The following is a 27,154-nucleotide window of genomic DNA, read 5'->3' as shown; positions in this document are numbered from 1 at the left end:
CAGCACAGTTCCATCACCAACAGAAAGGAGTATTTTTCACCAGTGTTATAACGTCCCACATAAGCACATTTAGTTTTGGGTGCCTGAAGAAAAGGAAGGGAATGAAGAGCAAGGAGAAAAAAAGAAAACCAAAACAAAAAGCACAACGAAACAGACCTTTAGGGTAGTAATTGCAGGCTTGAAATTCCGCTCCTGTGGGCCTTACAGAGCTTAAATATCAAAAGTTAAGAGATAGCTTTTCATTGGTCAGGACCCGTTAATGACTATATTCTGTTTTGAGGTTATTTTCCTTGAAAAAGGGGTAAGTTCTGTTACGAATTTAAAAACAAGAGGTCTGCATTAAAGAAAATTGATTTTATTGTAAACAAAGTATAAAGTACAACATAACAAGTGTGCAAATCTTTAAAGTAGTCACAAAAAGCATATCTAAAACACTATTTAAAAACTGTTCACTTTCTGGTATGTGTCCTCAACATAATATGGTAAAATAGAAATAGTGAAAGTTGATGCATGATTTGTCACAAAAGCTACAGTTTAAATTCTAGGCTGGTGTCTTTACTGCCTCATTTTACTCTTTGAGTCACAACTTTCTAATTTAATACAATACATAATATATCCATTTCATTTTTAGTATAAACCATCTTTAGTATAAACATGATCAAGAAGCCCAAGACTCCTGGGTTTCTTCCTTAATCAACCCGAATAGTTTACAGTTACAATGTTTCTCTTAAAAGTGCACTGTATCAGTTCATGAAAAATGCAGTGGTACATACTTTGTGTGAAGGTATAAAGGAAACCATAAGCAACACAAAAGCAGAAGCATCATGATGCCCAATTGTAATAATCACAAAGCTTGCCAAAGAAGCTGGAAAAATATTACAAAGCTGATGAGGATTCAGAAAAGTGCCTACCCTCCAGCTGCCCATGCGGTGCCCCTGAATGCCCACCCCAAGCCCCCCTGGACAGCAGTATAAAGCTGGGTGTGTTACACACCCCCAAGCAGGAGGACAGGTCTAAGATCTCCAGGAGCCTGGCACCACATCATTGCTTATGACAGGGCCAGAGAACGGACAGGAGGAAAAGATTCCTACCAAGAAAAGGTGGCAGAAGTAAGAAAACCCATTTAGATTATCTTATGCGAGTGCGTCCTGGGCTGTCAAGGCTGTGCCCGTACATTGCTGTCTTCCTGGTCTGTGCTGTACTGAAGACTGACAACTGAAAGTTAAAAACGGAGTTGGTCTCTAGTGTCAGCAGCGAACCTTCAGTAACACTTACATGTGACTGATCTAGAGCATATAGGAATAATTTTCAAAACTCAAAACTGGCACCATATGCGCTGCTTTAGACCCTTCTCTCTTCTTACCAGTGCAAAAAACACTCGCTATTCCAGTCAGCCACCAGTTCTCCCTGCAACATTTTCTGTGACGGAGCACAGACTGCCTTTGCTTCCCTGCTGCATGCCATCAGCAGCCGGCGTGGGGGAACCGCAGACCAGGAGCAAAAGCCTTTTTTCAGCTGGCATATCCCAGCAACAACAGTTAATCCCACTGTCTTCAGAGTAAGTTCTTTCACTGTGCGATTGCAGATGTTGGCGGCACAGCAATATCGTTTAACTTGCTCACTTCCATTTGCCAGTTTGGTAACTTCTTAGCCGATAAGTGGCGACGTGCGTGCTTCGTTAAGTGGTCGCTCCTCATGAACCGCCGCTCACACATTGGGCAGGCAAATTTCTTCTCCCCAGTATGCGTTCTGCGATGGCGAGACAGTTCATCAGACCGTGCAAACCTTCTCTCACAGCCTTTCCAACTACAACTAAATGGCTTCTCTCCTAAGAGAAAAAAAATGACAAAGAAAAATACCCCATGAGTACTAAATGAGCAACAAACACCACTGCCTTGACTGGCAGGATCTGACTTCTTTAAAGAAAAGTTTCTGTTACGATGGTTGAGCCAAAAGTCTACACAACTATTGTTTTTGTATGTATGAAATGTGAAAAATCGTTCATATGCCGCTATGTAAACATGTGGATTTGCTACCCTCAAGGCTAAGTAGTACAAATGGTTAACAATTCTCTGGAACCAAATAGTTTGAAATGTTCTTTACCTCCCAGACAGTCGATTTTAACTCTCAGCTCCCCATGAACTGCAGATTACAACAACTTAGCATGCCCAAAACTACCCTCTGAAATGCAACCTGCAATAATGTTTTATGTAACAGTACTCTGGTAGCGCACTGTGAGCCTGCGTGGAAACAGATGTGGCTCTTCCTGCTACTGCGATTAAAAGCTGAGGCACAGAGAAGTTACTCACTAAAATAACTGAGGTAGGAATAGTTCGGAGTGGATCCTTGTATTCTTTCATAAAAGAATCTCATAAGTTTTACCCACTTCTAACGAAGGCATCCTTGAGGCAAAGCCTAATAAGGCGTCTTTAACTCTGGAAAAGCATACTCTAAATTGGGCAAGGCCTTGCTTCCACACTAGTTAAGGAGTATTACTGAATGCCTTCTGACATGAAGCAAGTCCAGCACAAACAAACTGCTGAGTCAACTTCCCCTCCGGGAGATTTCCTGTCAGCAATCGGGCAGTATTATAACGCGTGCTGAAAAAAACCCACCCAGTATTTCATTGCTGCCCCACAATTTGTTCCATGAACAAATCCATTAATCGCTAGAACCTTAACAAGTTGTGTATACAGTTGCAATTTTCTACATTAATTTTTAACATCCAGCTACAGTGACCAACCTGTGTGTGTTCTGACATGAGCCTTCAAATGGGAGCTCTTGAAGTAAGTTTTCCCACATCCTGGGTAGCTGCAAATGTGACTTCTTATTCTTGAAGAATCAGCTGGAGGAGTGGTTTTTGCTGCAGAAGGGACAAAGCCAGGAGCAGGGGCAATGGGAGAGAGTCTCGTGCCATTTGGACTAATCATGGGAGCCTTTGTGCTCTGCACAACTGGCTGGGGCACAACAAACATGACAGCACCTTTAGGAACTTGGGTGCCCATGAAGACCATGGGCTGACAGAGAGCCGGCTGCTGGCTTGGCGTGGCGTTGGGCACTACAGCCGTCACAACATTGTTGTTTGCAGGTAATGGGACCATCTGACAAATCACTGGCACGGGGGGGGCTCCGCTGCCTGGGGCAGGGCACGGCGGTGCCACTGCCACTGCCTGCTGTGCTGATCCAGGGACAGGCTGATGCCTGCTGACTGAGGGCTTTCTCAAGGGCAGTGGACCAACAGCTGGTTCTGCAGATTTTCCTTCTGCCACCGGCAGTTCACCGCTCTCATCGTTGGCTCTGCTCGGCACCACAGCAGAACACACCAAATGTTCTGCTTCAGCGTTTTGTTTATCATTTGTTTCCGTTGAAACACTGTCCTGGTATTTCAGCACGCTGGCTGTTCTCACTGGGCAGGTTTTGTGATTACAAAGCTGGGCATCAGCTGTGTGGCGAATAACACTTGTCGCTTGAGCTTTCAGAGGCCCGGCTGCTGGAGGCCTCTCCACCTCTCTCCGAGGTGCAGCAAGAGAAGGCCTGGCAGCCTCGACCAGGGACTTGCCGACTGGATGGACCACCTGTGACATCTCAAAGTCGGAAGGGCTGTAGGGCGGGGTCAGGCACTGTATGAGGACAGAGACACAGTTAAGGGGGAGCGTGTTAACAACACATTGCCACACTAATGGTTAAAAACAAGCATGCACACGTACAAATTCAAAAACTTACAAATGCTGGTATCACATTAAAGTCTGCTGCTCCAGGAAGCAAAGTCTCATCACTCTCTTCTGACATATCAGATGCTGGAGTTACAGGTCTCATTTCTGCATGTTTTTTGAAGTCTGATTTCCAGTTGCAACTCATAGAAATAAGGGCTTCTACAGCTTCGTAATCGCTTTTTTCAGGAGTATTGTTCCAGAAATACCTAGTATCTCTCTGTTCCTCAGTCATCATCTCCATTTCACACTCCTGTTTTGGTTAGAAGGAAAAAAGGAAACTTTAAACCTGATGCCAAGTATGAATACTTTGCAGTTAATTATAAGAAGGCATTGTAAGAACCAAAGTGCAAGATAAATACAGTTGGTCGCGTTGGGGTATGCCTGTATTTTCCTGCCCTCTTTCTTATTTATATAATCTTTTAGTGAAATTGTTAGTGGGGAAATATGGACATCTGGTGCAGGTTATATATTTTCTTGAGACAACAGAACTCCTCCCCAGACCCTAAGCAACAGTTTAAGTTATTCCATATTGCAAGTGTTGCGTCCGAAAGCTTAACAAAAATCCTCACACACACACCCCGGCCACAAAAAAGGGAAGAACACAAGACTTCCTCCTCCATTCCAGCCTCCTTCCAGTTTTGGTTTAAACACTGCCCTCAGTATTGTGCTTATTTTGACACGAGAAAGGACTGTATTGGGACTGATGCACATCTTCAAAAGGTGTTAGCTACCAAAAATGTTCCAGAAAATACTCAAAAGGTGTCTCTCACACAGGTGTGCACGCAAGGGAAATCACCCACTTGGACGACTGGAATGTGTATTGGCTATCAGACGGATGCCCACGCGGAACCGGCCCCCGCAGAGAGCCGCCTAAGCCGCGCGCTCCACCGTCACCTGCCACAGCCCTGGGATTCTGAGGGACGGCGCCCGCCGCCGCGGGCCACTTCCCCCGCCCCGCCCCACCGGGATGGTGCGGGTGGAGAAGCCGCGTCCCCCAGCAGCTGCATTCACGGGTAAGACGAATCTTTTTACTGAGACCAGGCCACCCCCGGGCGCCGGGCCGGCAGAGCAGCCCCGGCCGTCACCAGCAGCCCGGCGGCGGCGGCGGCGGCCTGAGGGGGTGGGCGGGGCGCAGGGGCGGGGCGTAGGGGCGGGGCCTGCCCCCGGCAGTTGGGCGCGCGCCACCTTCACCTCAGCGCAACCCGCCGGCGCTCCCCGCCGCCCGCCCCCCCGCGCCCCGCCCCCGCCCCCGCCCCCGCCCTCCTCTATTGGCTCCCCGCGCCGCGCCAGCGCCCATTGGCCGGCGCCGATCGGGGCGCGGCCGGGGGCGGGGGCATGTGAACAAAGCGTGATCGGCGCCCGCTCGGCGGCGGTGTGGGTATTGCCGCGCGCCGACCTTTCACCCAGTTCCCCGCCAGCCCGCCCCGCCCGCAGGAAGGCAGCCCCTCCCCGGCAGAGCCGCGCCCCGCCTCCCCAGGGCCGGGCGGGGGAAAGCCCGACCGGGGCCGCGCCGCCTCGCCTCGCCTCGCAGCGGGCGGGGGCCGGGCGAGGGTCAGCGGCGCCACACCCGGCGCCTCCCTCCTCGCCGCGGGGGAAGGGAAACGGCGTCCCCGCGGGGAGCGGGTCCGCGGCTCGGCTCCGCCAGCGCCCGCGGTGTGCGTGGGGGACGGCTGGCTCTCCCCCGCTTCCCGGCCCCCGCACCGCCCACCCCGTCCTGGCGGCGGGCCTTGCCTGACCCCGCCGCGCCGGGATCCCCCGGCTGCTTCCTTCCCCCTCCTGCCGCCACCGCCCGGCACATGCGGCCGCGGAGCCGGCCGCTCCCCTGCGCGGGGCGCGCCCGGGCACGCACACACAGAGGCTGGCCGGCGGTGCCAACGGGTTGCCGGCAGCTCCTCTCCCTCCCCTCCCGCGGCTCTCCGCGCCCGCCTGCCCCCCGGGTGCTGTCCCCCGGCTCCCTTTCCCTCGCCCGCTGCCCCCGCCGCGACTCCCCCCTCCTCCAGCCACCGCCTCGGTCCGATCCCCTGCCCGTGCCGCTGTCCGCTGTACCTCCTCTCGCCCGCACCGCCGGCCGCCCCCCGGCGTCCCTCGGGATCCCCCTGTCGCGCCGTTCCCACCGCTCCGCACACCCCAGGGGTGCTACAGTCGCCTTCGCCGCACCCTCCCCCCCCCACCGCGGGGTCCGCAGGCCCGCCGGGAGGGGCCGGACACTCACCGGTGGCGGGAGCCGAGGCTGACCAGAGCCCGCGCCGCCGCCGCTCTCCGCCCGCTGTCTTTATTTTCCTCTTTTTGTTCGCCGCTCCCCATTCAGGTGGCAGCTCCCCCGGCCCCGCGCGAGGAGGGGGGCAAGGGGGTGGGCGGGGCTCCTGGCCGCTCGCCGCCAATCACCGGCAAAGGTGTGTGAGGCGCCCACCAATGGACGCCCGGCGCCCGCGCGTGATCGGCGGCTGCCCCGCGGCGTGGCCAGTGTGTCAGCGCGGCGTGTGCGCGGCCCGCGGTAAGTCCCCGCCGCCGCCGGCTGAGTCAGGGCCGCCCCCTCCCCCCCCCTCCATGTCCCCCCCGCGGGTGGGAGCGGCGGGGGCGGCCCGGCGCTTCCTCGCGCATGAGGTCACGCGGCGCGGGGGGAGCAGCCTCCCCGGCGCGGCCCCCGCCCATCCGCCCGCTCCCCGCCGCGCCGAGGTGAAGCGGGGCCGTGGGCGGGTGGCGAGGGGGACGGCCCGGCCCGGCCGCTCCTGGGGCCCTTCAGGGCGGAGGGAGCTCGGTGGCTGGGCGCGCACGGGTGCCCGCGGCCGTGTCCCGGAGTCACCCCTGGCCCCCGCCGGGTGGAGGCCGCGCGTGTGGGGGGTTGCTGCCACGCGTCGGGATCCGCCCGGGTGTGCAGGCCGCAGCCGGCCGGGGCGGCCCTTGAAGGCCCGGCAGGGCCCTGGCCCGCTCCCGAGCGCTGCCGGCGTCAGGGGGAGAGCTCCGAGGGAAGCCCCGGCCCCGCGGGGCCTGCAGGCGGGTCGGCGCCGCAGGCCCGGGCGCGTCGCGGCTGGGCGGTGTGCCGCTGGAGAGCAGCCAGGCCCCTGGGCTCCTTCGCCCGGCTTCCCGGCAGCCGCCGCCCGGCTGGCCTGGGCAACCGCCGCCGGTTAGCGGGGTCGCAGCCGGGTACGTTACGCTGCAGTCTGCGGCGCTCCAGAGGGGCCAGAGCTGTTTGGTACGTTCTGCTCGGTGCAGAGCGTAAGGCGGATTCTTTTTCCTGTCAGAAAGCTGTAATAAAAGCAGAAAAGGTGGCTGCGACTGTCAGAAGTGGGATCCCGAGCCAGGCTGCAGATGTTGAGCGCTGCTTGTGCCAGAGTGCTGTTCTGCTCTAGAAATACTGTTGATACTTTGTTAGGGTTTGGTCCCATTTCTCCTATTTATTCAGCTTCACTTTAGAGATCTCTCCTCTTCCTCCTGTGCAGTGCAGCCTCATTTGCTCAGAGCATTTTTCTTTATGTTTTCCTTCTTCTAAGATACAACTGTCCCCTTTTCAATGGTGTCAAGGTCTAGTCTTTTGTTCTGCTTAATTCTTCCCCTTGTCAGGCGATCCCAACTGATAGAAGGGGTCTGACAGGAGGCTATGCCCTCCTGTAACTTGCCTGGAAGTCTCCCAGAACGCTCAATTATGTCTGAAAGTGGAAAAAAATGCTGCAAGAATAGAAATCAAGCAGTTTCTTCAGTCTGAAGAAAGAATGAGAATATAACAGTTGCAAAACACGAGCACAGAGTAAAATATAATTTAAAACAATCCTTAGTTCAAAGACTTGTGTATTGATAGGGGAGTGGTAATTCTATTCTCAGGAAGTCACTTTTTTTCTGATATCACTTTAATTCTGGCATTTCCACCAATGCATTGTACAGCTGGAATTGCTGTTAATTGGCTTCACACTGGTACCCCTTACAAATCTGGTGGTGGGGTGCGCTCTCCTGCTGTGCCCCCCTGCACCAGGCTGCCTCTTTCCTCACTGCTGCAGCTTCCGCAGTTGTCACGTCTGAGAAAATGTGCCGATTGATGGCGGGAAATCTGCATCTCCCATCTTCTGTTTCTGTTATGTAACCTGAGTATGCCTGCCTTTTGGCCAGATTTTATAAGATCCCTGCAGGGAAACTGATTGGCTTGACTGCCTTATTTAGAGGAAATTCCCAAAAGAGAATGCACTTCAGGATGAAATCCAGATCCTTTTCACTAGTAGCAGCAAACAGTTGTTTACAGATTAATCCACTGAATCCCACACCTCTGGGTGTCTTACCAGGAGAAAATGTGTTTACTGCGTGTTTCCCACTGAAATCAACAGGAAAAAATGTTGATTAAATGGTTGCTTGACTCCCGGAACATGCTCTCCTTTGCCAAAAGGTGCTACCGTCACGCGAAGCACGGCTGGGGAGAGACTTCTTGGCTCGTAAGTGCATCTGTCTGCATCCGCTTGGGCTGAAAGAAAGCTTGCGGAACTCATACACAATAGCTCTTGGTGAAGTTCTGTGTTTTCCGTTCATGGCAGGTTCTGTCATGTTTTTTTGTGCTTGAAATTGTTTTTATTTAAAATGTTTTGAAATAGCTTTTGAAGTGTATTATTGCCCTAAAAATACATTTGCAAAACTTGCACCAGCTTTGCAGTTTAGCCCTACATGATAAATTCACCTGCAAAACTTACAGCTTCTTTCTGTCTGTACATCGGCAGAAAATGAGGCAGATTTTTGTCACTTTTTTTCACCCTTACACGTGTGTAATGCATATACACAAAAGTTCTACTGATACAGTGAGAGCTTTAGTGTTAAAAATCCAGTTGCCAATGTGAACTAAAGGTCTGTAACGTGAAATAGTGTTACTGGTTTTAGTTTGCTTGCCATGGGAGGATGTTGGAGGTATGTGCTGGACTACTTGTGGAAGATAAGGTGATTCTGCAGTAATTTTCTAGGAAGTAGTAAACCGCTTTTTGGGGAAAACACAATATAAAATGGGAAGATGAAGAAATTAGTATAGCGACGTTTGAGCTGGATCACATGCCTTTTAGGTTTGTCGTAAGGGTAGTTTTTAGGGGACGCTGAGTGAGACTGTTGTAAATACTTTGGAGTTTTGGCTGTATCTCTCTCAGTTTATACAACATGAAGTAGGATGCAGCCCAACAGAGACAGGTACTTCTGGACTCAACTGTGAGAAAATAATGAAGGGCTGACTTGCAATATCAGCTCCCGCTTCAGGTGGCCTGTTCTGTTTTGTTCTTTTCCTGCTCTTACTTCTCCCTCCTCCTGTCCTTGCTTTACCTCCTTGTCCACACTCACTTTGGCTTCTCAGTAACACCTCTTGGCTCTTTGCCTTTGTTGCTGTGGGTCCTGCAGGATCACCCTTGCGGCACCCCTTCCAGTGGTCGTTCCCCACTAGCCCTCACGGCTCGCCTTTCGCAGTTGTCAATCTCATGTGCCCTTAGCACACACACCACTGATTAATATTTAATACTTCTTAATCCACCTTCCTTCCCATGACATCCATACTGCTTTTGCTACATGAAAACCTTTCCCTGTGGCTATTCCCAGTGCGCCTGCCAGAGCCTGCTCCGCACCACCTACGGCCATTCATACCCGGCCGCCCCCTCACCATTTCTGGATCCTTCCTATTGGTTTCTCCCATCCAACACCTCCAGCCACTCCAACCCAGGTGCTCCCAGCTCTGCCTCCCCAGCTGCCATCTTTCTTTCCTGCATTTAACCAGCTCCTTTCAACTGTAATTTTCAGAGCAACCTTCTGCAGCTGCTCTTCTCTTCAGTCTGCTCTCCTGGTCACCCAGGAAGCCTTCTGCTCGTTCTCCCTCCACCTGTTAGAGTCCCTTGTCACCCCTGGGGTTTGTCCCCACCGTGCTAGTGCTTGTCTGTTGCTGCCACTGTCCAGGTGCACAGGACCTTCTGGCCCGGCACATTTTGCCTTACACGCTGACCAGCTGCCATCAAAGTGCACAGAATGGCTGGGACCGGACTGGGAGGTCAAAATTCTTCCTACATTTCACCTTTTCAGGGCCTTTGAGCCAGATCTTCAGATGAGGTCTGGTGCTGATTGTGGTATTTGACAGGGAGTATGGGCTCTAGAAGAGACTGCCTGGTGGCCTGCGAATGACAGGCATGCAGCTGCGATGAGGACTTTGTGTGAGAGGGGCTTTGCTGTGCCTGTCCTCCACAGGCAGGCTTGACTCATCTCAGCGGTGTGTCCTGTAGCAGCATTGCTAGCAGCTGGCCTTGGCCTGGGAAGGAAGCAGTCCTTGGAAGTGGGGAGACTTAACTGCTCCTTGACTCCCATACCCCACAGGAGCCTGGTGTCCTCTCACAGACCTTCAGCCCCTTCTGCGTGCACAGCCAGGAGCCGTGCATCTGTGCTGAACTGCTGTACCCTCCCTTCTCTTCTCCCCCAGCACTGACATAGCCTGCCCTGTGCTCTGCCTGTGAACTGCAGGGCAGAACTGTCAAAACCACCCCTCCCAAAAATAATCTCTGCTTCAGAGGCTGGAAAATGTGACGGCTCATTTTCATATGCAGAGCAATGCAGTGGGTGTTTGAAAGCAGCTGAGGCTGAGGGGGTGGCCAGGGAAAGGCAGCTCTGCAATGGCAGGAAAGTGGCAGCCGGGGAACATGAGAGGAAGGACGGAAGGAGGGGAGCAAACCGAGAATGAGGAGGGGGTGGAAGGAGGGCCGGAGGCAGCAGACGGTGAATTCAGGGCAAGAGAGGATTGTGCAGTGTGGAGTTGTTCTCTTTTCCTTGGCACACCTACTACTGCTCGCCTTCATTTATTAATAATTGGAAAAGTGTCTCTGCTGCTACAGACAGCAGTTGCAGAGCTTTATATATCAGATAACTGGGGTGGTGGAGCATGTAATTGGCAACAAGGCAGCTTGTCTCCTTTTTTGTCTCCTCTTAAGTTCTTTTCCCTTCTTCTTCATATTCCATTTTCCTTACACCTCCCAACCTTAGGAAAAAGCTGCTTTGTCCTGGTTCTGCAATTGCTTATTAGAATACCAGGTGAAAATAAGAACTTTCTTGTCATTAAGACTTCAGTGTATGGATTTTAGTTTGCTTTAGCAGTCTGATTGCCAGACAGAGCAAGCCCTGTTTGGCTGGAAGCACCATGTTCCTCCCCAGCCCTACATGATACTAACCCCAGTTTCTGCGTATGTGCATTTTACACAGTATTGCTCACAGCCCTTTTTCTCTGGAGCATTTGTGGCTGTTCCTGAGTCACCACAGTTCCAGTCCTGCCGTGCCTGCTCAGCATCGTTCAATGGAAAGCTTCAGAGGCTGTTAGCCGCGCTGATGTTTGCACTGCTGCTATAGGGGACAGCCTGGCAAGGGGAAAAAACCCCTCAAACACCCCTAATGAAGCCTAGGACAAGGAAGAGAAACTTCTTTTTGGCAAGTGATCAGTTCTCAGTGAAACTGATTTTCTCTGGCAACCACTGAAAGCAGCTAAAGCATCACTGTCAGTTCACATGTATTTTCCATTCAATTTCCCAGAGAAGCTGGGGATGTGGTTTTCTGCTGCCCAGGAGAAAATGGACATGTCTGGGTTTTTCGTTGGGAAAATGTTTAGGATTTTGACTTTTAAGCACTTGTGGGTTATTTACGTATGCCTATTACACTGTATCTTAAGTTTAAATTTCCCAGAAAACCACTTATCCAGCCTGCAGGTCATATTCTTCTGATGTGGAAAGCTAAATTGTCATGGGATTGAGAAGATAAATTAGGGAAGAGAATTGGCAACATGGCTGTTAAGTCACTGGCCAGCTGTGCGACTGCAGTCCTGTCCAGCAGTCTTAAGGATGAGGCTAAGTCAGGGGAAACTCCAGTCTCCTGAATTTCACCCTGCTCTTAAGAAACAGCTCTGTTATCTGTGGCTTATCACAGCTTTGGCATGCAGAATTAGAAGGCGTTTTAAGTTGCTCCTTTATCCTAAACTCTTGGCTTCTCCATATTAATAAGCAAGAGCCGTTTTCCACTTCTTGTAATGGGACCTCAAGGGGTACTTTTAACCTCAGGTGTTAGGTGTATACCTGTTTCACAGAAAATGGTGGGATAGATTTTAGAGCAGAAAGAACCTAGGTGAATAAATGATTGCCTCGGTTTCCACCGAAGATTGTGAGAGTGTTTCTGTTCAGTTCTTTCCGTGCAGGATCAGGTTATATGCCAACCAGAACTTTCCTGGGGTCCTATGGCTGCTACAGGAACTCAGTTCACTGGACAGGATGATGGTACCAGCTACAGTCCTGCTTCCCATCTGTCGTTTTGGAAGGTCAGCCAGAACAAGTGTCTGGTCAGTGCAAACCAGCGAAGTCACATACTCACTGCATGTCTTAGTCCAAGCAATCCTGGGAATCTTCTATAGTGGAAATGAAGAGTTAATATCGGAATGATTTGTTGATTCTTTCCATGTGGATCACGGATCATGCTTCCTATTCCACTTCCCGTGGTGTGACCATGTGTTTATTTTTGTTTAGTATCTTGAGTGGTCTTTCTCCACTTCTGCGATGCTGGTGATTTTGTTGATACCTCTAGTAAAAGGCAACATTGTTGGGTCCTACGTGTGATGTGGAGATAAGCCATTTCACAAGAACATGGATACCTCTGGAGAGCTGTGGAAGAGTATGGCAAAGTGGCATTGTTTATTTGCAGACAGAGCTTGGAAAATACCAGAAAACGCTTTCAGCTTGTGAGGGTGACATATGGGTCTGTATGTTCCATCACTTTGAATGGTGCATTTAATATATTCAGCATTTTCCCAGTGTCATGATTTATTTAACTATTTAGTATAAAACCAAACTGATCAATTTGAATTTCTGCTAAACTGTCATCCAGTAAGATGAGAAGGAGATAGCCTCTAAGCATTGTAGAATGAGCTTGTATAGCTTACAAAGCCATCTGTGTGTGCTATGGTCAGATAAATGTTTTTCCCAGCAGAAGCATTAGAAACACATTTTTGTGCTTTTTCATGCCAAAACAGAATTTACTTACTACACAATGACTTAGTGGCTGCTGCATTTCAAGGGTTCTTCTGATGGGCTAACCTTGGAGGTGCTAAGGAGATGAGATGGTGGTGTGGCCAGGGCATCTCTTGTGACATACCAATATGGACGGTATAGAAGTCAGCAGGGACAGCTTTGCCTTTCCTCCTTACACAGGTAATGGTATTTCTACACCTGCCATTATAGGTATTTTGATAGAAGTCACGTGAATGAAGGTCCTTCTTTTCTTTAAACCTATCTACCTTTAATAATTTTTGAACTATTGGCTAGTTTCAGCCATGAGATGGAGATGTTAGTAACTTCTGCAGTCCTAATTAGTTGATGCTAATACTTGATCCCAACCCTACTGCATATTTCTCTTAGTTCATATTCAAGCAAGCAAATAGTCTCTGCACAGGAAAATGCAGGTGCAAAAATGCGTGTAGCATGTCCCGCATGCACCACAGACTAAACTGCATCCTGTTCGGTTCCCTGCACCCAATATGCTCCGCCCATATGTGTTGGCTGGTCTTCAGCTCTCCCATATCCCGCTGCCGTCTCTTGCCAGATGCCTGGCTCACATACCATGCCCGTGGCATCATGGTATGAAACACCACTGGCATGTCGTTAAGCAATCTACTTGCTATTAGTAATTGATTTCATTTTTTTCCCCCTTAAGATGTCACAGGAACTAAGGGCAGAGGGCACACTTGAAGAATATGTGGAGGTCAAGGCCTTGTGTTTCATTTAAAGAGACATCGTAAGATTTGCAACTTTGCTGCTCAGATAGTCCCTTGGCAGCAATATAATGATTGAGCAATACTACTTTAAATTTTTAAAACAAGAGTCTATGTGAAAGCCAGCTTTGGTGCTGGTCAATGCGAGTATCTCCACTGTGATCTCAGATCTTTGTGAGGGGCTACAGAGGAGATCCCTGTTCACTCTTCAAATGCACAATGTGCAGAGATGGTGTTGGCTTTGTCAGAGACCACAGGGGGGGCACCCCCATCAGTGGGGTTGCCTTCGTGAACAGAAAAACTTGCCTGAAGATTTCCATCAGGTGTGCCAAAGCCCTGGGCTTTGCAGATCCCTGTGCGGTGGTTTAGCTGGAGATCGTGCAGGTTATGCAATGTGCAGCCCATCCCAACCACCTGCATGGCAGCAGGGTGCTGGCATCTCACCGCTCCCTGAATTCTCTGTGTGGCTCACTTTGCTCTTGCAGCTCAGTTTTGGGGACATGCACCTCATTCCCACAGGTCCCCATGGGAGATACATACTCTGATCTTGCAGCTCACTGTTGGAGAGAGTAATTTCTGTCCCGCAGCTCGTCCTTGGAGACACACTGCACCTTGGTCACACAGTCATTCACTCTACAGGAGCTGCAGTAACAAGGAGAGGGATACTGTGGGCCCTCTTTGAGGTGACATGCAGAGCGGCACCTGGACCTCAAGGAAGCTCCTCTAGAAGAGGGCACTGGCTTGTCCATAGTAGACAGGGCATGCTTTACTGATAGAATCTGCGGTGCAGACTGAGCCTGTGTAGCTGGTTATGGTACCCACGACTCTGCAAGTGATTGCCAGCCTCCAAAGGGTGGTGGTGATTCTCTGGCTGGTTGAGATGGTGACCCAGTGAGTGATGTGCCAGAGTTAAAGAGCTGGCAGGCAGGCAAGCAACTTTGTAAAGACCTCCTCGAGCTGAATCTTCCTGTGACTTCTGTCTCCCTGGTCCAAGATCTCCCCTCCATGAGGGGAAGAAGGGATGGTGGTTCAGGTCAGTGCCTGGAAGGGTCGATCTATAGGCACATTTCTCTTGCAAAACAGCCATGGAGGGCTGTGGAGGGTGGCCTGTGCGAGTGAGTGCGCTGGCGTGGGAGACTGAGGAGGCCTGGGGGGTGGGAAGTGTACTGGCATGCTCCCGCTTAACCGCTCCAAAGGACCCTTGTTGTGAGCAGCTGGGAAGCGAGCCGGTTTGCACTGTTTGACCCTGGGCCCAAGGTTGTTCACGGGTTCAAATAGCAAAGTGAATATAAATGTACCCAGAGTCACTATGGGTGGAGTTCATCTAAGATTAGGTGCTTATAACACAAGCATCTGTTTTTATAGTTCTTTTTATAGACAGTGGAGCGCTAGTAAATATAAACCACAGGGTTCAGGCATGTTTCATTTTTCCCTGATGTGGGATGAATTGCACTCTGAGTTCTGTTGACTCCATCCCCTGTGCCGATAACGGGAGCCTGGGCAGCTGCCACAGGTGGGTGAAATCTACAAAGTAGGTGAAGTGAGGCGAGGTGGATCCCACCGTGAGTGTCTGCAAGGCCAGCGAGAGCCATCAGCTGGGCAGAAGAGAGTTTCATGGAGGGGCAGACTGAGCGAGCTCAGGCCTGCCTGTTTGCTGGTTGCTTGGCATGCAGGCATTCACGTGCATGGCTGCAGCTCAGACACAGCACAGACAGCCCTTTGCTGCCAGAAGGCTTGGGTAAAAACTGGGAAGAGAGGAGATACTGTGACGGGAACTCAAATGCAGGAGAAGTTGAGGAAGCTTGAGGGTCTTGCAAGGGCACAAAGGAAGTGGAGAAGAAGGGATACTTTAGATTTTGAGATGAGGACGGTTTCAGGCCCTGTAGGGAGCCAGGCTCTCCCAGAGCAGCTGCCCCAGGGGACAGTCTGGTTGCCTCTGTCCTATGTCAGAAGCTTCCATTCTCCCCCATTCCCCCTAGATGTGTTACACAGCGTGGCAGCTGACTGTCACCATCTCTCAGAGGTTTTCTCTGCTGAGGGGCAGTGGCTGCTTTTTAGAAATGTACTTGTCCACCATGAATCTCTCCTTAGGCCCCTGGTCTGTCTTTTTGGGTGTAGCCATAAGACTGGGGTCAAAAGCTTTGTGATCCCTGTGGATTTCAGAGCTGATTCAGAAGTGTAGCTTGTATTTAAAAATAATTTTTAAAAGTCAGGAGAAGGCTTGCATATAACTAGCTCCATTCCCCCAGGAGAGAATCTACAGTCATTTCTTACTACTTCCAGAAATGTAAGGTTTTGTGAAATGTTTTTTTCCTGTTGCTGGGTTAACTTGAGGTGGGTTTTGCAGGTAAGCTCTGTTTCTACACTGAGGAATGGCTGAAGTTTGGCTGTCGCGTTCATTTTCAGCACTTCAGAACTTCCATGAAGCCTTTTCACAGATGCTGTTGAAAAGTAACCATCTGTTCTGCACTAGTGGCAGGATAAAATGATTCTTGCAAAATACTGTTTTGTCTCTCTTGGTTTAGGGACCAAAAATGCAGATATTGGTCAAAAAAGAAAGAGAGTGTGATTCTGCAGTTGTCAATCCCAGTGCAGGGAACTGTTCTGAGCAAGGACTGAGAGGCAGAATGTGAAAAAGAGATCCCTACCAGAAGAAAGCTTGCATCCAGTTGTTGGTTTCAAAAAGCACTCCTGAAGACCTTCTTCATTTATTTGATGGCACTGGTTGTAAAAGAAACACTGGTTGATGTTGTAACATCTGTGTTTGTTTTGCAGCTGAAACAGTTTTAACTATCAGAAAACAGCTACATCCTGCTCTGCACAGTCAAGATCATGCGCTTACCAGGAACCATCTTCAGAGCCCTTCTGAAAAAGGACGTTTCCAGCATCCATGTGAGTGTGGGTGGAGGAGAAAGCAGTGAGTGAGGGTTCGTGGGTTCTTGTGCCCACAAAAGGCTTTATCAGCTAAGATGGGTCACATTTTCCACACTTCTATTCTGTCTGTGTATTCAGCCTTCTGCTGCAGGAACCTGGATGCACAGGTGGTAGATGCCATCCTCATGGGTCCTGTCCACGATCAGTGAGCACTGGCTGGGACCAGTGCTGGAACATGAGTACAGACAAAAGGAGGAAGGTGGAAGCCCTTTGGCTTCCTTTGTTCTCAGGAAACTTTGATGTTAACCAGAAATCCATGTCAACCTCATGAGACCGTCTACATTATAAGCTGTAATGTATAGTTCTCTGGAGCAGCTAACATCCGTAAGAATTCTCCAGAAAGCTTTGCCTGCCCCTTGGTCGGGCAAAGGACTTTAGGTCCCTAGAAGTGGGAAGTGCTAGGAACTCCTAAAGCTGGTGTGACACCCCCTTCTTCTCCACCCCAGTGTTTTCTTCCCTGTGTGAGCTGTGTTGTCACATATCGTCAGTCTGTCACAGTTTAGGTCTGTTTCCTTACATGCAGTGAATTAAAGGCTCAGATTTCATTTAAGAGCAACTAGATGTGTTGTGAATGCTTGCAGTCATAGTGAAATCAGTGATGTACCATCCTGGGCAGCATACCTATGGAAGACAAAGCTGAGGCACATGCGTGCGTGTATGTGAAATAAGACTCTGTCTGGAAAGCATCTGTTAAACTAAAGAAAGACAGTGTAGCAACCCATGCTGAAGGAAGCTTTATGCAATTACAATGGCACAGATGATACAGCAAAGCCATGGTTTTTAGGAGCAGACCTATGAGTGCCCCTGCATGCGCAGGCCTGTCTCCCCTCTTTGGGATGACTATTAATAGCACGGGGCCCAGCCAGCCCAAACTCAAATGGTGTGTGGGTCTGTTTGGTTACTTCAGGGCTGTTTGGCAACTCTGGGTAAATGCCCTTAAATAATCTTGCTGACACTGTGTGTCAGAGAGCTTGAGGGTTTAGAAACTTTTGGGTCAGATCTGCTCTCGTTAAATAAACAATGAGTATTGATTAGATCATATGACAGACCAACCAAGCAGTATTTCAAATATTGCAGCTCATTGGAGTTCGTTTTTATGTATTTCTATACTGAGGATCCTTTGAAATAATTCCTTTGGTGAAAGAAATACAAAGTCTTTTACTCATGCAACTCTGTATACTTTTATATGCCTGGCCCTGTGCACGCGGATAGGAGGATTTTCAAGGCTGCTTAAAGGATTTGGATGCTCACTTTGTTTGGTTTAGTTGGAGACTTGAATCCCTTAGGCAGATTTGAAAATCTCAGCCATAATTCTTTGCTTATTTTAGTACATCAGGGCAAGACCTTTTCCCTGTGAAAATAATTTCTAAGTACTCCTTTCTTGCTGCCATAAAATAAAAATAAGTGGAATTAAGTGGAATTTTAAGAAGTGTTTGTTTCTCTAGACATGTCCATTTATCTTACTCGTTTGCTCTTTGTTTACTGAGGAGGTTCTTAAGTCACAGTCTGTCTAGATTTCACAGTGAGTAGAGTAGCAAAGAGCTTGTCAGATTTAAACATACAGATTTATAAAGGCCTTTTATTATTGTTGATGATACAGCTTAAATGTCCTGGAAAGGTTTTCTTATCTTAAATTTCTCAGCAGTACAGCTATGTATCTGGCCTCAAATGTATGTCAGGAAAACACCATATGGCCCTGCCAAATGCAATACCTGCGTGCGTTCACACACATGTATTGGTTTGCAGCAGTGGGAAAAAAGCAAGGAGTGAAATATGTAAACAGAGTTTAGTAGGTGAAAGGCTGCAGGGGCCGCGTGTGCTCGGTTTATGTGGGTCCCAGGCGGGAAGCTCTCATGTTGCACAGACAGTTTTGTTCCGGCAGGAAGAGGAGAGCACAGCCTGTCTCCGTGTTGCTTCACAAGGCAGCTTGTTACGCGAATCCCCGTGTCTGGCAAGGTGCTGTATATCATCCTGGTGCCCTCCCAGCTGCTCTGCTGCAAGTAAACCCTTGGCCCCCACCTCAGAGGAGGCCAGTGCAAGCAAGGGGCTTCTCTTCACATCTCCCAGTTGTTACCCATGTGGAAGCAGCTGTGGTCAGGTGGACACCAGCCTCCTTGCCTGGTTAGCGGGGTCACACAGCATGGTTTTGGGCTGCGCAGTGTCAGCGTTGCCTTTCTGAGCTGCTTGGGTGATGGAGGGGGTGAGCAGATGGACTGCAGTATGCTGGAGCAGGCCCAAATGTGAGGAGAACAAACCCATCCTCAGACCTGACTTGGATTTTCTTGCCTCTTTTAATATTGGGTTTAACTTCTGGTTTAGGGTGACATTTTCCAGTTTTACTCCCACCAAGGAGGGGGTTTCCTTGGGAGTAACACACTGAAATAAAGAACTCTTTGGAATTTGGTTTTACTCAAGAGTGAGCAAGGGACTGGCTATGCTCTAGGGTCGCATGAAGGAAGATGCGAATGAAAGGGTTTAGACAGGTTTTTAAACGTTACTTTGCCTTCCCTGCGAGTGTTGAAATGCCATGGACCCCGGATTTTATTTTGCTTGCAAGTGCTGGAAGTGGTGCAGGTGTTTGGAAATGCTTACAGATCATTGGTCCCCAGCAGTTAATCAAAGGCACTTTTTTCCCCCCCATTTCCTCTCTGGCTTCAAGAAGAGCTGACAGGTCAGACTTCAAGCCCTAGAAGGACCGGGCACCCCACAGCTCTCTCTGCGACGCAAAATGCTGAGTACCAGCATGGAGTGAGTATCTGCCACGTGCCTGAAGCACCAGCACCTTCTCCTATGTTTGTATCCTATAACCTTGGGGTTTTTTAATTATAGCCTGGCACGTGGCCCTGGTGACCGAAGCAGAGCCTGTGGCTGTCCCAGATGTCTGTGGTACCTGCGTGGGTGTAAGCCCCTCCAGGACTTGGCGGCCAGGCTGAGGATGTGCTCCCTTTGCATGCTCCCAAACACCCTCTGGTTCGACTCTGGTTGATCAGGAGCAGCCACAGAGTGTGCTGGAGGCGTCAGCCCCTTCCCAGGGCCCTGCTCCCTCGGTGCCCGCCGCAGGAGCACCCCCACTGTCTGCCGGGGGCATGGGGAGTGGCGGGCAGCTCCTCTCCACTCCGAGTGGGAAGGTCTCTGCTGTGGGCTGGAAGCAGTGAGAGCAGACGCAGGGAGTGACAACGTGGTGGCTGCATCCATCATCCTTCAGGAGCGCCTGCAGAGACGGTTGCTCATCCACAACTCGTGCCAGCTCCAGAGAGGCCCGAGATGGGAGAACCACCATGTCACCCTCTGCTTTTGCTCTTTCTCTGTGGGTACAGGATAGCCTGTGAACCACAGCAAAAGGGCCTTTAGGAAATCTACTGTGAAACCCCATGATCACTGATTTTTAAAAAAACCACAAAAGCTAGAATCATTTAATAGGCCTGTTTGTGCTCATCCACAAACAATATACAGACAGTGTAAAAACTTTACATTAATTGTGAACTAGGTACCAAGCCAAACACTATGCTTTCAGCTGGAGCATCACAGTTCTGCTTTTATCAGTTTGCTCAACTGGGCAAGAAAGCTTAGTACAGAAGGTGAATTTCTTTGAAAAAAATAACAATCATCTACTTAATGCTGAAATGTCTTCTGACTTGCTGTCAGGACCTTCAGCTAGTTTGAGCTTGGCTTTTTCCAGACCAGGCTGCTTTATATGTCGTGGCACATGTCCTCAACTTCACCCTTCCATTGTATGCCTTATCTGAAACCCTGCTCCTGGGACTTGCAGTTGTTCGTTCAACATTCAAAATTAAACGATCTCATTTGAGTGCATAATCAGTGGGATGCTGGGAGCTGTACTGGGTAAAGAAATGACTGGTTTATCAAAAGTCTGTCTTGGGGACATGCTGCAGCAGTGTCCCAAAGCCCAGCATTATGTGTGTGTGTAAAATATAGGTACAGAGAGCTTGCAAGACCAAGTGTTTTAAGGTGAAGTTGCTACGGTATGAGACAAACCCCAGAAGCTCGAAGGGACACTGTCAGTCTGAGTTTGGGGGATCTTAAGTAGACAATGGAAAGGTAAAAAAAGTTCACACATAGAAAGAAAATGTCACGTCATATGGGAACGAGCAGCTGAAGCTCAGCCCGCAGCACGGGAAGCCTGCCCCAGCTCCTGGGAAATCCTGGCACTGCCAGGGGAAGGTGCCAGAACGGACTGCTAGAGGCTGCGGCGTGGTGGTGAGCACCAGTGGCCCTGTCCGCTGTCCCCACCCTTCTCCTCTCCCCTGCCACCCGTGGCACATGCAGAGCGGTGTCCTGCAGAGCTGAGCCCTGCCCTGGCAAGCGCACGGCTCCGGCCAGCGCGGAGTGTGCCTGTGCCTCGGCGGCTCTGCGTGCTGCTGGGCCGCGGCCAAGTGCAGGGCTCCAGCGTGCAGGCCGTCTGCGTTCTTCACGAGGAGGCTTGTGGGCACCATCTCTTCACGGGTGCTTTAGCCTTGTGTGAGCACGTGTTAGGACGCTTGGCAGGTGAGACAGAGTTCCCTCCTCTGAAACTTCCCCAACTCCAGCATCCTCCAGGGTTTTACATCGGGGCAGTTGTTTTTTCCTGCCAGAGCTGCATCTGACATAACTGGTCTGCAGGTGTAACAGAGGTTCGACGCTCTGAGCTGGGGGAGCGGGGGGGAGGGGGGGGCGGTGTTGCCTCATGGTTGCCAGTGACTGCTTGGGTCAGGAGCAGCTTTGCGTGGCTGTGCAGGGCTGGTACCCAGAGCCACAGCCCTGCGTGCTTGCAGCCAGGTGAGTGGCACCAGCGGATCCAGTCCTGAGCACTGGGGTCTGGAGCCAGACCTGTGCGTGGACGGTGGGCAGCGAGGGCACTGTTGGACTTTACGTGCCTGCCCTTCCGTAGCCGGGCTGTGGATGACTCCTCTCAGCCCGTTAGCAGCCTTGTTTGAGGTTTGAGATGGTCGAACCCCACAGATATGCCCAAGCATTCAGGGCCCCGGGCTCAGGGGACAGGAGCTGCACCCCAGCCGTGCAGGTGGAGCAGCAGCAGCTCACGGAGGCGGGTGCAGATGGCGCCGCCGTGGGTGCAGCGGGGCCAGGGCCGCGGGCTGCCCACCGCCGCTGGGGCAAGGGTCCAGCCCTCCGGCAGCACTGGCAATGGGAGAGCCCCTGCTCCAGGGAGATTGCAAAATGGATTTGGCAGGAACAGAGGAACAGCATGCCAAAATGCGCTAAGCTAAACCAGCTTTGCTCTGCGGATATTTTTCTTTTTTTCCTCACAAGCCACCAAATGAAATGCTGCTTTGGGAGCGGAGCTGTAGCTGGGAATCCTGTTCTGTTCCTGCCTTTCCCCCTGCCCGTGGCAGCCCAGACCTTCCTCACTCTCGCAGGATCCCACCAGGCCCGGCAGCTGCTGCAGCAGCACCACAGAAAAACGGCTCTGTGGCTCCACAGCACTCGGCTCGCTGGCCCCAAGGGATGAACGGCTGGGACTGCCCTGGGAGAGTGGCTGGGCCTGTGCCCCAAGCCTGGCACGCTCCAGCCCAAGGGGCCTCTCCCCCATGGGGCTGCCGGGTTAGCGGGGACCCCCTAAGGCCGCCTGAAGGGTGTTTTAAAAGCAAACATTGCAAAGAATTCTCTGGCCTTCCTCTAGCTAGCAGGGGGAAAAAAACACCCATACACTGGAAATCTATTCTGGTCTCGCATGCATCTCAAGTGGAAAATTTCAGCTGAAGTGCTGTAGGTTGGCGGGGTTAGGGGAGGTGAGCGAGGCCGGCTGCGCAGCAGGGAGGGATGGCTCGGCTCAGTGGCGCGGGCGCCCGTGCCTGCCACGCGGGCAGGGCTGGCTTGGGCAGCAGCTGCCGGCAACGCCAGCCAGTGTCTCTGGCGGGGAGCGAAAGGCAACATGAACCCGGGGGGAGCACGGGGGACACGGCAGCCTTCAAATGGCGTGGCAGCCACCGCCTCCGCCGTACCTCCCAGCCCAGAGAAACCTGTCCCTGGTTATCCGGGTGCTGAGGGATGTCTTTCCTCCTTGTCCTCGCCGTCCCCCAGCTGCAGCCACTCATGGCAGTGCAGCGGGCGGAGGGCATGTGGCAGGAGGCTCATCGGTGCAGTGGCCCGCGGGGCCAAGTCCCCGGCCCGCAGGAATGACATGGAGCGTGTTGCCGCCAGCATTGCGCCCACGCGGGCAGCCTGGCCCTGCCGGCAGCACCGGCCTTGGAACGGTACCAGTGCAGCCGGGCTCGGGTGGGCAGCCTGCGGGATGGCCACTGCCAAGGGGACATGGGCCACCACCAAGGGGAAATGGCCACCAGCGAGGGGGCACGGGCCACCGCCGAGGGGATGAGGGTGGCTGCGGGCACCTCGGGGTCAAGGACAGCTGGGGAAGGAGGGGGCTTTGCTTCCTCGGCCTTCCCCGTCATGCTGGTGTCCCAGGGCCACGCGCCTCGGCTGGGAACTCGCTGTCGAGGTGTTTGTGGTTAGAAAGTTGTAGTAATTTGTGGAAATGTTCATGTGGGCGTGCGAGACTTTGTGTCCCCCAGCCCCGTGCTCCAGAGGCCGTGTCCCACGGCCGCCCTCCGGCTGGTGCCATCGCGGGCCGGCCAGGCCCCCTGCCCCGCGGACAGGACGGGTTTGGAGCCTCGGGCACCTCGGGACTCAGAAGCCGGCCCTGCCCACCCCCGGGCCGGCGCGGCCCCAGCCGGTCAAAGCAGGTGCCGGGCGGTGGCCAGCGGCACGGCCCCAGCCGCGGAGGGGGCGGGCGGCGCGTGGCGGGATCCAGGACCGCGGGGAGAGGCCCGGGAGGTGCCTGGTCCGGCCGCCGGCCCCGGGCAAGGCCAGCCATCAGGCCCCGCCGGGCTGCCCACGGCTTCATCCCGCTGGGGCTGGGAAAGCCTCGGGGCGGCGGCGGGCGGCCGGGCCGTGTCCCCGCGCTCCGGGGCCCAGGGAGCGGGTCGGAACGGTACGTGGCGGCTGCCGCGGCGGGGCCCGGAGCTGGGGGCGGGGCCCGGAGCGGGGGGCGGGGCCCGGAGCGGGGGGCGGGGCCCGGAGCGGGGGGCGGGGCCCGGAGCGGGGGGCGGGGCCCGGAGCGGGGGGCGGGGCCGCGCGGCTCCTCCATGGCTGCCGGGCACCGCGCGCGCCCGCAGCGCCGCCGCCGGGGCCGCGACTCGCACCGGGGCGCCGGGCTGGCGCGGGGAGGCCCGGGGCGCGGGCGGGGCGGGGGGCGGCCGGTGTGCGGGGGGTGCGGGCACACACCCTCGGCCCCGCCGCCGACCCCCCACCGGGCCGAGAGCCCCCAGCTCGGCCCTGATGCCCCCTCCCCCGTGCCGCGGTTTCAGATGCGGCAACGCCTACGGGAGGGCTCGCCGGGTAACTCGGGGTTTTTTTTAAAGGGGGTTCACGATGGGGGGAGCGCGTCGGCCCACGGCGCTGTGGCCCCCGCCCCTGCTGAGCACGCACCGCTGCTGCCCGGCGCAGCCCTCGGCCAGCGCCGCACCCGCCTGCCCCCGCCGCTGCTGCTGCGCCCTGCGCCGCCCGGCCCCGCCGCCGCTGCACCTCACTGCGGGGGTTCCCGTTTCAGAAGCGTGATAAACTTGTGACACAAATACCGGAGCATTTTTCTTAACGGTACAGAGAAGGGTCATGCTCAGAGCTTGTGTAGTTGAGCAAAACGTGCAAGCCCGCCCTAAAATCATGCAGGTACTCACCAAACCACGCTATACATTCTTGAGCCTGAGAGAGTTTTCCCTTCCATTTTTGACCAACCATCTCCCCTTACATTGAAGGAGGGCAGTAGCACACATGCCATTACATGATGTGCGTTTGACAGAGGTTGTGGTCTGCACTGCTGCCTACTGCAGCGCTTCAGTCAGAGAACATTAAAATAAAGTATTATATCCCACAGAATTTACAGGGGGAACGGCAACATTTAGCAAATGACCTACCTGTAACCGGCGGCTGCTGGCGCTCAGAGCGGGGACGATGAGAAGCCGCTGGTGGGACTGAGGGCTCCTGCTGCTGCCTCCCCAAAAGCTGCTCTTTTCTGACTCAGGCTGACAAACGCAATTAGCTTTGTCCTGCGTAGCTGACAGGTTAATCCTACTAATGCCTCTAATTCAGATTAAAGACTGTGCAGTTGCAAAGAGATTTAAACATAAAAATATAAAATGAGAAAAAGCTCATTATTCCAAGGATAAGGACTGTAACAAGGAGGGGGTCCACAGCGCTGTTACTGCTCCCCTGCCTTTCCCAGGTAACACAGAGCACAGAGGTGCCTGTGTTCATCAGGTTTTTGGGAATAGCCCCGCAATCCTGGATTAAAAAGACCTTCACCCGCCTTCCCTCGGTAGCTGCAGCACTCTCAGCAGCGGGAAGCGGTGCCTGTCGGGCACGGGCCGCAGGCAGCATCGGAACATGCCGCTCCCTAACCAGCAAGTACTTGAAACGCACAGCTCTCATCAGGTCCTACAGCAATAAACAGTAGCAGATTGCTGTAGGGAATTAGATGCTGCTCCTTACTTGAAATTTAGAATTTTAATAAAAGGAGAAAATAAAGAGTTCAGAGAGCGAGCAAGAAGCCTGCAGTTCAGCATAGTGCTTCAATTGTAAGGAAAAATTAAATGTGTGTCATCTAACACTTTCCCGCAGCACATGAACTTTCAGCTACAGTCAGACCAGTTAAGACAAACCATCCCTTGTCCACACCCACTTTTTTCTCCCAGTTCCTTGTAGTGTGAGGCAGGCAGCCGGCAGGGCAGCAGGGCACCTGCCCTCAGGGGCAGGGCAGAGCACGGCTGTGCCCCTCCCTTGAGCAGCAGAGCCAGGGCCCTGCTGCCGTTGAGGCTTCTCTCCAGGGCTGGTGGCTTTCAGCTGCTGCCCAGTGCCTGGGCAAAGCCCCGAGCCCACCCCCCACCCCTCGCGCACAAGGAGGCCAAAGGCATCGTGCCCCGTGGTCTCTGTGGGAGTCAGAGCGCAAAGAAAGCCCCTCTGCAAGACTGAGCTAGACCAGAGCACGGCAGTTACCCACCATCAGGGACTAGAAGCAGGTGGGTTTTTTATCCAAGAGGCAAGTTAGAGCTACAAGCCCGATTTTTTCACTGCACGCTTTTAAAAGCATGTGCTTCTGTTTAGTTTTGAAATTTTTAATTATTTTAAAATAAGACCGGAGTTCAAACTTACATAAGCTTACTCTGAAACGCATTAACAGGCTGCTCCTCCGCCTCCCAAAAGCAGCAATGAAGAGTATACATGAAGAGGCAACACGTCCGGTGGCGGATCCAGGGCACCCACGTTTATTTTGAGCCAGGGTCAGGTTAGCCAGTTGTGCAGCTGCTTAGACACACAATGAGAAGGTAGAATCATCTGCACCTGTTCCCAAGGAATAACTGGCAGCACCAGTAACAGCATCGGCTCGGGCTGCGGCCCCAGCTCTTCCCTGGGAAGCGGTATGCAGTCTGCAGGGCTGGAGCAGGGAAGCACTGCAGGCCAGAGCAGGTGGGATGTGTTCGGCGTGCACCATGAGTAATTGCATTACACACTGAAACACAGCACGTATCAGTATCAAAGAAATCCCAGCTACGGCAGCTAGCCGTGCCAGCAGGGCTACAAGAGCAGTGGTCTCAATCAACAGAAGAGTTGCAGATCCACACTGAGCATGACAGAGCTACTTTAGTTTCTATATAGTACTTGGAATCATTCAGCTTCTACATAAGAGTAAAATTCTGAACTGCAATTACAATATAAATAGTAACACTCAGCAAATCAAATTGAAACATATACTGTGTTCAAACTCCAGGTTGTTTTTAATGGCAAACTCTCTTCAAGTACAATGAATATTTCTGCTCTGACCACTGTACCGTTTATAGAGGACTTTTTTTCAACTGATCTGTAAGTTAACATAAAACTCTCCCTAAGGCTGCATAACCGATTTCTGTTAAATTACCTTACGCAACTGTAATTTCTATTTAATCAAAAAACCATGCAGCAATCTATGTTTTGTCTAGAGAAAGACCTCAACTGGTAGACTCAGGTGTGTATCACTTCTTGAAACATGGGGATGGCTAGTAACTTTAAGTTTAAAAAAAATTAATCTTTACTCCCTTTCCTACTTCCACATTTAATTCCAGTAATAAATATTCCTTAGACTGTCTTCAAAACATAAGCCATTTTATACTTCCTTTAGGGGCCTGTAAAACTGTTCTCATAAGTCAAATAGAGACTTTTCCTTACTTTCAAGTAGAAGCTGATCAAGTTTTATAAAATTTGTTTTACAGAGCCAGAAGTTATGATTTCCTACCAGGCAGCACTCATGTAAAATACACTAACAAACCAAAGGGTAGAAATTTTACCTCCAACTAAAAGGTTAAAGTGTCCCCTTTGACTGCAGGATCCAGAACTTAATGCACCATTTCGAAGCCCTGACACCCCTCTCCTCCTTCCCCCGGTTTTGAAGCAGAGGAAGTTAGAATGAGAAAGTAAGAACAGGACCAAGAAACCAAAAGGTTCCAGTAACATAATAAAGAAATCCTCTGAACAATTTCAGCAGTTCCAGTTACTCAATATAGATGGCATATGTACTTCTAGGAGTGTGCTTTACCTTTAGGTTGTGGATATATTTAAATATAAGTCCAGCATGAGAAAGCATTGAGGTTTCTGAAGACTTGTGTAGCCCTTCTCTTCAGTCAGCACTATACAGAACTAGCTCAAGTCAAAAGTTAAACTCTTCAATAAATGCCATTTAAAAAAAAAAACAAAACACACAACCCAAAAAAACAACCCCAAAAGCTAA

The 27,154-nt window shown here is 51.9% G+C and overlaps 2 protein-coding genes across 4 annotated transcripts in view; one reads left to right on the top strand and one right to left on the bottom strand.

The window, feature by feature from the left end:
• The window catches only part of ATP6V1C1 (ATPase H+ transporting V1 subunit C1), a 162,835-nt gene that overhangs the window by 53,887 nt on the left and 81,794 nt on the right, over positions 1-27,154 (top strand). The window lies entirely within an intron of this gene.
• KLF10 (KLF transcription factor 10) lies at positions 340-24,731 on the bottom strand. 3 transcript variants are annotated; one of them, XM_005230981.4, is made up of 4 exons: positions 24,312-24,731; positions 3,724-3,963; positions 2,744-3,620; positions 340-1,828 (listed from the first exon to the last, which is right to left on the bottom strand). In XM_005230981.4, exons 2-4 carry the CDS (start codon positions 3,952-3,954, stop codon positions 1,569-1,571), a joined length of 1,368 nt encoding a protein of 455 aa, XP_005231038.2. In that variant the 5' UTR covers positions 3,955-3,963; positions 24,312-24,731; the 3' UTR covers positions 340-1,568. The 3 variants fall into 3 exon arrangements, with proteins under 3 accessions (XP_005231038.2, XP_055656952.1, XP_055656953.1); XM_055800977.1 differs by lacking the exon at positions 24,312-24,731 and adding an exon at positions 5,926-6,061; XM_055800978.1 differs by lacking the exon at positions 24,312-24,731 and adding an exon at positions 5,760-5,878.

Source organism: Falco peregrinus, chromosome 3 (assembly GCF_023634155.1).
Source record: "Falco peregrinus isolate bFalPer1 chromosome 3, bFalPer1.pri, whole genome shotgun sequence".
In the NCBI taxonomy this organism is placed as follows: Eukaryota; Metazoa; Chordata; class Aves; order Falconiformes; family Falconidae; genus Falco; species Falco peregrinus.
Note: the sequence above shows the minus strand (reverse complement) of the source record. Positions and strands in the feature narration are given on the sequence as shown.

Coding starts and splice junctions, on each gene's coding strand:
- KLF10 (XM_005230981.4), bottom strand. CDS start 3,954: ATGGAGATGATGACTGAGGAACAGAGAGATACTAGGTATTTCTGGAAC. Junction 3,621..3,723: donor TTAATGTGATACCAGCATTT/GTAAGTTTTTGA, acceptor GTCCTCATACAG/TGCCTGACCCCGCCCTACAG. Junction 1,829..2,743: donor TCATGTCAGAACACACACAG/GTTGGTCACTGT, acceptor TTTTTCTCTTAG/GAGAGAAGCCATTTAGTTGT.